Source organism: Pseudoliparis swirei, unplaced genomic scaffold (genome assembly GCF_029220125.1).
Source record: "Pseudoliparis swirei isolate HS2019 ecotype Mariana Trench unplaced genomic scaffold, NWPU_hadal_v1 hadal_182, whole genome shotgun sequence".
NCBI lineage: Eukaryota > Metazoa > Chordata > Actinopteri > Perciformes > Liparidae > Pseudoliparis > Pseudoliparis swirei.
In genome coordinates this window covers 2,564-12,328 of record NW_026613418.1, presented here as the reverse complement: position 1 = coordinate 12,328, position 9,765 = coordinate 2,564, and the positions used below count along the sequence as shown (strand labels likewise).

Sequence of the window (9,765 nt, the reverse complement as noted above, 5' to 3'; positions counted from 1 at the left end):
CAGTCAACCACTTATCATGCTGAGCTATAGATCTAGCTGGATTGCAGGCAGCCGTAGGCGGTCACATTATTTTGGGCACGACGAGAGAGTGAATGTGCACCGTTGATCAGGGGGCGTAGCCGGAGCGTAGTTCAGCACAGACGTGACATTTTCTCAGGGATTTTGTTCTTTATTTAATGTTTGTTCATTGTTGCGATCGTTGTTCTGTTTATTTGAAAGAAATTCAGTCTTGCAGGGCAAAATAGCGTTTGAAAGTTGAAATTCCGTCTTCGTGCAAAATCGTTTTTGGGGGGGGCGGAGATGTGTATAAGAGACAGATTTTCTACAGTACAACTATTTTAAAGTGTGATTTATACTTTTGTGATCACGCAACAACAATCTGAGAACGATGGTCCAACGTGACTGAACGTACGCAGAAACAATACGATGATGGATATAATATTTTTTATATATTAACAAATATGTTTCATATATATATATTACAAAATAATAATCTATTTTTTGATATATTACTACATAATATTTATTGTATTAAACATAATATAATATGTTAATATCTGTATTCATTTATAAATTATATGTTGTCTAAATGTTCTTTGTTGTTGTTCGCTGTTTATTACTCTATTATTACTACAATCACTTTATGATTCTGTATGTTTCCATAAATGGAAGAAGCGACAATGAAGACGAATTTGCCTTTGATAATGAAATATCAGGGAACGGATATAAAGGAGTGCAGACTCTTGATGTGTGTGTGACATATTCATCTCAAAGTTAAGTGTGTGTGTGTGTGTGGTGTTGGAGATGTTAACTTTACACTGTCTGTGCTGTTAGTTCATCACCGTGTCACCTTATCTGCGTCTCACCTCAGCCGTATAAACTCCACCGGGTGTCAACAATGCGGCGCTCGTGATTAAATGTTTCTATATTTTGATATTCGGAGCGTTAATACTGCATGAAAACACGTGTTTGTAACGGAGGAGGCGGCTGCCTGCCGGTGCATGTGACGGGCCGCGCCGGAGCTCGAGGCCGCCGCTCTGCACTGTGCTCACAAAGCGGTAACAGCCGATGATGATGATGATGATGATGATGATGACCCCCCCCCACACTTCTGGCTCCCCCTCCGGTATTTGTTTGTTGCCGCCGTTCGCTGCGAGCCGTCGGCCACAGACAATCTGAGTTGTGGATGTAGCGCGTATATCAGGTAGATGGTCGTGAAAACCTGGAAAGTCATGACATTAAAAATTGGTTATTTCCAGGGCTGGAAAAGTCTTTGAAAAAAATATATAACCCCAAAAGTTTTGGAAAAGTAAAGTAAATGTGTTATATTCACATGCTTATTCACGCCGCGTATATTCTATACTGTATGCTTTGGAATTCTCATTGTTAGTTTAAATGTGACATTTTCTCACTTTTTCATGTTTACATTGAGATTTCCCAAAATGTTTGGTCATGGAAATTTAGTTTAAAGTCCTGAAATAGTCCTGGAAACCCATCAACATGTGTCTGAACCCTGTGAAAGACGGGAGGAGGGTGAAGCCTCGCCTCAATAGAGACGGCACCGAGCTTTTGCATTTCAAAAATCAAAACCCACCTGTTCAGAAATGCTTTTAATGTGTAATTGATTGTGTGCTCGACGTTGTTTTTTATCTATTGTTTTTATTATNGCATCAGAACAAAGTAGAAAACAAACCAAGTACAAAATAACTAACGTGTGTTTTGTTTCCATCCTGTAACAGCATCTGGACGTGGTTGCTTCCTGTTGTGACTCCAGCGGAAGCCTCAGCGGCGGTGACACGGGGACACACAAGCGTCCCAAGCCGAGCGTTTCCTCAACTCCAGAGGTTCACCACCGGACAGACGAGAGGGTCCGAACCCCGGCCAAACAAGGTACCAATCAAATCGGCACAATCCTCAAATCTGAACTAAATCCCCAGAACTCATGTAGTGGACACTCGTGCGGCTCGAAGAAGATGGGATCAATGCGAGAAAGATTAAGGCACGTCTGCTCGCTACATCGGGGAGCCTGTACTTCTGAAACCTGCACAATACCCTCGCTGAGCCCCACATGTTACAGTGAAGGATGAAAGCAGACGGTTCAAAAGGGGCTCAGGATTATGTGATGACATCGCTTCTTCATACGAGGATCCAAATGTCTGCGCACAGTTTACATTGTAGTTTCTTTGGGGGGTTGAACATCAAACTTTCATTGAAAAGTCATTGAAATATCAAAAAAATAGAAAGAAATTGAAATAAGGAGATGGTTGTATCCTCTGCTGAACGTGTTGAAATTAAATAATCAACATAACGGTAATAATGATAATTATTAATAATCTCTTACCGCTCTATTACAATAACCCTTCTGGCCAAAAACACAAACAGAACTAAATCACGAGTGGTACCGAATGGCGATTCATGGGATAAAATGTATTTACAGTTATCCAACAGACAAATAGAAACAGAAGGCGAGAGCGAGGAGCTCAGAACAGAACAAGATTGGAGGAAAATGTAATTGTTTATAACAGTGCGATGACGTCATTGGAGATTATTCCCTTTGCTCTCAGGATTACACGAGACAAATAAAACCCTCCCTACTCTAGAAGAGTTATCTTTACCCTACAAGCCCCAGACACCAATCCTCAGTACATTCAGATACGACCCCAGTGAATCATAACAGATTTGCTCTCTGTAAATATTATAGCCTCAGAAACTAAGTAATAACGATGGAAGCACTTTATCTTATGGCAGAATTTAAATCAGGACATTATGTCGTAGAACATGATAACACTAAACCGAGGCCTCGCTGTCTCATGTCCACAGCAGCATTTTCAAATCCATTGCGATAACATGCCAGGTGATTAATTTACTCACATACAGTATCTGTATCATCATACGTCAGTTTTTGGTTGCTTCTCCTACAAACCCATCCTTCATTGAATACACAGCGGCACGACTCAGAGCTCGACACCTGAAAGCCGCATCAGACTTCGGACCAATTACAGCTCATTGTGTCGCGTCTGTCCAATGGCGGTCAGCTTGGAGAGCTGAGCGCTGAATTTTCCATCTCTGTGGGTCACTGGAGGTCAGAGAGGAGAGCAAATTACAGTCACAGGTAATATTGAAACAGAAACAAGGACACCCGGCACCACTGACGCGAAGCTCCTGAAACCAGCCGGTATCACCCGACTGCAGCGTCAGCAGCTCGAGACATGCCGGTCGAGTGCAACCAGAGCGGCCTGTCTGCGAGCAGCCGCAGATTAGATGTGCAGCTGTGGATGTGTGATGATCTACAGGAAACTAAAGTAACAGCTGCTGCCATCTAGAAACTAATGACTCCGGCAAACAACAAGTTAGAACAATTCAATTGATGTTGCTGCTTGGGGTTTAAATGCAAGGGGTGTGTGCACTCGAGCATAGTTCCCTTTAGAATGAGGAAGACGTTGGTGTTGATCCTGTTCAGTGCATCTGCTGTCCAGAGTACTTTGGAGGAACAAGGGGTTCATCGTCTATTTGTTTAACCCTTGTGTTGCCTTCGGGTAATTTTGACCCGAATCAATATTACACCCTCCCCCCGCTTTAGGATTAATTTGACCCCATTCAATGTTTAATGTCGGTGTTCTTTCGGTAGTCAACAAACAAACATAAAGTGCCTCACACTTAAACTTGGAAAACAATATTAATTCTAATAATTTTCTGGAGGTTTTAATTGCTGGCGTCAAATTGAACCCAAAGGGTAAAATATGTTAGTAAATATAAAGGTAACAGGAGGGTGAAACATTGAATCGGGTCAAAATGACCCATAGGCGGGGGGAGGGTGTAATATTGATTTTGACCCGAAGGCAACACAAGGGTTAAGCTAAGAAAAGGAAGCAGGTGTAGGATGCAGAGGGTCAGAGGAGGCATCCAATACATGTTAGTTTCTGTACTAATTCATGTAGATCAGTTGATTATTAGGAGACTTCAATAGTTAACAAATGAACAGAAAGGGAGATAAACAGTAAATGTGCATTGTATCGCTAGAAGCTGAATTGTATTTCTAGCTACATTATCTACTGTAGATGAGGGTTATACAATAATATCATACATTTCCATCCATTATTTAAAGTGTAAAAACCATGGCGTGAGCTTTGTGCCGAGCCGTCACTCAGACTGGCTGCCAGTTGGAGTGAAATAAAAAAATTCGAATGAATTGTCTTTCTAATACCCATGCAGAAACTAAAACCCAAAGCTTTCCGCAGGTTCAACAATTTGCAGTTGTCGCACTAATTGCCTGCAGGTGGCACACATGGTAGAATTGACGATATAGCATATACTACAGGCAACTACGGGTCTGAAATGCAGTGACTTCTCTCTCCTGCAGGCGTTGCACGTCGGGATGTAAAAATAGTCTCGGGGTATTGAACACTTCCCCTTTGTGGCGAATCGAGCGCCGGCTAATTTTGGACATACAAGTTAAGTGAGTGAGTTACAAGCCAGTTCATTGACATGTGTTGCATCTAAAAGAGCCATTTATCTACTGGACTTGTACTCTTCAGGAGTTTAACCCTAAAGTCATGACCGGAGGAGTTTCCCAGAGATGGGATTATCCTAAAGTCTGTGATAGTTGCAGGGAAGAGAGGATATAAACCTCTGTACAGACTAATCTGCTGTTACAGTAAACTCCCGTGTGATTTGTCAAATCCTGCTAATCACAGGCCGGAACTGGAGCCGCAGTGGGGGATTTGTTTTGCAAAAAACAAAGAACAACAAATAATGCTACGGGGACAAATTGCCACCCACTCACGGCAGGGAACTCGCAAAGTGATGAAGGAGCGAGAGATTGACGTGTTAAGCAGAGGGATTCGATTGAACACTTGGAAATACAAATCAATTCCTCACCTGTTGAGTCTCCTATGAAAAATTCCTCCGGCTTCAAAGGCACGTCACTTTGTCCTGCAGACGCCGTCTGAGACTGGAGACAAATACAGCAACAGTGAGGAGGAGGAGGAGAATAAATAAACAAAAACAGGATGAAAGGCAGCACAGAAGACAATTTTTTGCACCAGACGCTGCCGGGAGAGAAGGAGGACGTGGCGACAAGGTCAAGGAGACGCTGTGCGGGGGTGGCAGGTGTTTGTGTAAGTGAGGTTATTTCGGTCCCCTCGTTTAGTTGAGTTATTTTCTGTACGTTTGTCTTCTGCTTGCAGGGCACGGAGCCACAGCGGGAGGAGGAAACATGTGCTCTCGCTAATGACAGAATATCAGGACTGCCCTTGCTCGGGGAAGGAGGCGTGTCAATGTGCGCCTCACTTCAGCGACGACCACATCAGACACGGCGGGCCCTCGCCAAGTGACTGAGTTCAAGAAGACTCCGGACATTAACCTTCATTGAGACATTATGTGCAAAGACACAAAGGATTTGCCTTCCGGGAGAATTCAAGCTTTTCTGTGTCTTTGCCCGTGTTAGTTTGTCTTCGTCGGTCTGAGCTGGAACCATCATTAAAAGACAATGGAGCAAAAAATGTCAGGGACATGTGAAAGCATGTGATGGGTTGCCATGGATACACAAGTGGAGGGGATGTGCAGGAAAGCAATCGACAGGTCCAAAGTGCAAGTGACAGCGTGTTATATTCTACTCAGAACTGTGTGGTCAGGTATATTCAGCGATGCTCTGGCTCTCAGATGATGTGAGGGGACGTTTAACCTCGCATAACCAGACCGTTATATCTGACGGAGGTCTCAAGAAAACCTCATTTCAATGATAAAGGAGGGGGGGGGGGGGGGNAATGGCAAACTGTCAACTCAACTTTTAAGTGACTGTTAAATTTATATCTGAAACAATCAACTAGTTGAGAGAAAATGCTCAGCATTCTCTGGTTCCAGCCGCACACATTTGAGGATTTGCTGCTTTTTTGTTTGCTTTAGATTAGATTTGATGAGGTAATCGTTTATTAGTCCCACTGTGGGGAAATATCAGTTTGCTTTGGATCATTATTATGAGTTGAATACCATTTGGGGTTTGTCGGACAAAACAAGCAATTTTAGGATCCTGCACTCTGGAAACGAATGGACATTTTCATAACTGTGGGCTATTTTATAAACAATGAATTCAATATTTGGAAAAATAAATCAATAAAAAAATGGTTGTAGCATATGTATTGAAACAGCACTTCATGAGAAAAAGGTCTGGCTTCACGACTTTGGAGAATATTTTTAGGATTCCCCATTTATACAGAAATGTTACCTGCATTTCACACACATGCATATCCAGGCAAGAGGCCCAATGTGGCAAAACAACTAGTTCTGTCTTTACATGCGATAGTGATCTTTGCATAAAAGACAAGCTCAAAGTGTAGATGTTTACAGCCACCAGCTTTGTGGCCAAAACGTTTTTTAAAAACCTGCCTTAATCTCCTCCCTGAACCCTAAATAGACAAACTGCTGTATTGCTGGTGCATAGGTGGATGGTTTATTATTTGCCGGCTACGCAAAAATGTTTATCGACTGTGTTTTGCTTTGATTTTCTGACATTTGTGCAGACACATTGTAAATCCTACGCTCTGAAATTGCTTTGTGCCGAAGGTTATGAGAAGCTTTAATCTCAAGACTGACAGGATGCATTAAAAGTGTGCAGTATCATCAAGGATTAACTTTTTACTCCACTCGGTCTTTGTTTGGCAGTGAAGTCCTGGGAGCTGCTAGCTGCCCAACATAAGACTGGTCCCACTTATCACTGAAGGTCATGTGTTTGACCTCCACCGCCATAACTATATTGTCCGGGATGCGGTGCAATTTGGATGTGAACAAATTACAACATTAAGGGCAAGCCTTGTGCAAATGTCATTAACTTGGTATTTTATAAAAAAGGACCTGCATCAAAAGTGGATTTTTTTTTGTCAGTCAGCATAAAGATCTTTTTCACTTTTAGAAAGTTTGACGTGTTTTACGATATGACTGAATAAGAGCCACACAACAGACTGACTATGTCACACGAATATATTCAGATATATAGATGACATGTTGTATGTGGTGACATTAATACCTATATAAGATGGCTGGATGACATTATTGAATTAATTACATTAAACATTGGCCATGATCCCTGTAGACTAGGAACCGGATCGGTTGACAACCTAAAGATGAATTCATGTGAACAGGACAGGTGAGAGAATGTAATTATATTATACTTACAAATGCATTGGCATATTTAATTTTGGTTCCTTTCAGTTCAGCTTTGAACTGAGTGAAAAACAGGTAAGATTTCCCCTGGGGCCTGGCAGAAATGAAAAAGACATATTTGTTAGCAACATTAAGTCCTTTGCATTTGTATTCATTCAATTATTAAGTCGAAGCTGCTGGATATAAATATGTTCAAACCAAGAGGTTAGAAACTATTGTTTCTCCTCTGCTGGGGCTGTCACGATAAACTAATTATTAAAGGGCGACAGGGGAAAGAGATCGGACAAATTATCACTGTAGCTGAGGAAGAGTCTCACCGCAATGTGTGTGTGTGTGTGTGTGTGTGTGACTCTCACCGCCACACGGTGCAGGAAAACAAGCTGTCGTCATCACTCAGACCCACACTCATCAGCCATTGCTGTTTGGCACAAAAACAGAGAAGAATACTTACGCATAAAACCTGTGATGATTAAAAATCGATAATCGATAATATGATGAGAGAGAGACTCACCTCATTGGTTCCCCCTTGTGAAGCGTAAGTGAATGAGCACTCATACTCCCTCTGAAATAAGAATGGAACATAATGCTAGTTAGAGCATCATTACATCTGCATATTACTTTTCTTTATTACGTTTTTAATTACTTTGACATGCTATTAATAAACACCTCTCATCAATCTACTAATTATTTTCTCAGCAGGCATTTCTGAACTCAAGGGGAAGTGTCAGCTTGACAAAAGCCAGAGATCGGCTTGCTTCTCTCGGCTTCATTTCATTCTGAACTATAAAGGTCTGTTGTTTGTTATGATGGTGTGGCAACAATGTTCTGAAGACATTAATCTGTCCGTTGCTCAAGACGTGTCGCACCGCAGACGTCGAGAGGAACACTCAGGTGTGAATCACTCCCCAGCTAGCGGAGCGATGAATCAATAATATCCCTTCACGGTTAAATTAATTTTCAATGTCTGGGTGACATTTCAAAATGTCTGCTGTGAAAAAGGGCCTCTTGAGATAGGCATGTGTTATTATTTTAGCCCAGGTTTATTGACAAATGATAAAGTAATTAAGTTATAGATCAATCAAAAGATGAAGTGTCTTTTGTCAGACGGGCATCATAAAGATAAAAGATTTGCATGACCTTGCCTCCCTACATCAGAAATAGTTGTATATTTTATGTTCCAGCCAGATCACCACGGTCCTCCACTGCTTTCCTTTTAAATGTTCCCTGTGCATCAAAATAAAGCACCAGTGAGTGTCTTCTGTTTTATGCCCCTAACTGTAGAACATATTAGAATAGGAAGCTCTTAAAAATAAAATTATAGACCTATCTTTTTATCTTTTAATTTGGAGTAATGTTAAAGCCTTGCTTAAATCATTTGTTGTTACAATACTTTTTTGCCTGGTGTTTATTCGATATTCATATTGATTAATCTTAACAAGAATTGATATTTTATATCGCTTTTTTTGTTTGTTTATTTTTACCCCTCTTTATCTTATGTATACAAGTCGCTATATAAAAAAATTAATACATCTATAAAGTTGAGTTTCAAACTAAACAAAAAAGAAGTTCAGTCATTAAAACGGTCAACCAATGAATGAAGCCATTGTGGCACCGAGGCAGCGACGTGTCAGCCTCTCACAGGCTGTGTCGTCATCACGCAGAAGTTTTTTTCTTCTTCACGTATGACAATAAAGATCACCCAGAATATATAGAATGTGTGACACACTTTAATGAAAGACGCACACTTCTAAACACACACACACACACGCGCACACAGTAAATACACGCACACAGTAAATCGTGATGTATTCAATCCCATCATTATTCTGTCAGCTACTTAATAATTAAAAACAAAGACGCTAATTTAAATACCACACACACACGGCCACATTCACTCGTGCTCGCTCCGGTTGCACCGAAACTGTAGCTTTGTGTTTAAACGGTAACTAGCTAGTCGTGCACAATAAAAGACTAAAGACAGTCACTTACAACCGCCTCGGTGAACGTGTGCACCACTCCTCCCGGTTTAACGTTAAACTCCACCGTCTTCGTCCGGTCCACGGAAGCATCGACCGGGACAAACGCCGCAAACAACCCGAACACAAGCAGAAACGACAGAGTCGCGGCACTGAAGTTCTGTTGGGTGGCCATCTCTTCCTCCTCGGACCTGTGTCGCTGTGAGTGGCTCCCACGGTAACCGGTGCTCCCGTCGACTGTGGATGTCGTCACACCAGGCGTCACGTGCCAGAGACCAACACAAGGAAACAAAATATTTAAAAAAGATGAATATCTTGACCGCGTAGTAAAACACAAAAAAGACCATTCTAGCTGATGTCACTTAGAGATAAATGTATTTAAATGTTGACAAATAAAAGTCTGAGTCCATAAATCATCGAATGTAACGAGATACCTTACATGGCCACACGGTGTCGCCCCCGTTCAACCTATGTTGGCTATAATTATTAACGTTACGAAAACGACTGAATGTTTATTTGTGTGACAGCATCGACAAAAAAATAAATCAACATGAAATGTCAATTTGACAAATCCACCCAGACTGAAGGTCCAGTGAGCTCACTTCAATCAACTTCCTCCTCTGACTGTAAC

General features: G+C 41.5%; 1 protein-coding gene across 1 annotated transcript; it reads right to left on the bottom strand.

The window, feature by feature from the left end:
- Positions 1-2,406: 2,406 nt before the first annotated feature.
- Positions 2,407-9,357, bottom strand: mydgf (myeloid-derived growth factor). Its single transcript, XM_056411256.1, has 6 exons — positions 9,148-9,357; positions 7,670-7,720; positions 7,515-7,576; positions 7,171-7,252; positions 4,879-4,951; positions 2,407-3,076 (listed from the first exon to the last, which is right to left on the bottom strand). The coding sequence occupies exons 1-6, from the start codon at positions 9,307-9,309 to the stop codon at positions 2,997-2,999; spliced, it is 510 nt and encodes a 169-aa protein (XP_056267231.1). The 5' UTR covers positions 9,310-9,357; the 3' UTR covers positions 2,407-2,996.
- Between the last annotated feature and the right edge of the window lie 408 nt (positions 9,358-9,765).

Excerpts from the sequence above, each read along its gene's own strand:
- mydgf (XM_056411256.1), bottom strand. The coding sequence starts at position 9,309 with ATGGCCACCCAACAGAACTTCAGTGCCGCGACTCTGTCGTTTCTGCTT. Across the intron at positions 7,721-9,147 it reads ACACGTTCACCGAGGCGGTT|AGGGAGTATGAGTGCTCATT; the intron begins GTAAGTGACTGT and ends TTCTTATTTCAG. Across the intron at positions 7,577-7,669 it reads CACAAGGGGGAACCAATGAG|CAATGGCTGATGAGTGTGGG; the intron begins GTGAGTCTCTCT and ends TGTGCCAAACAG.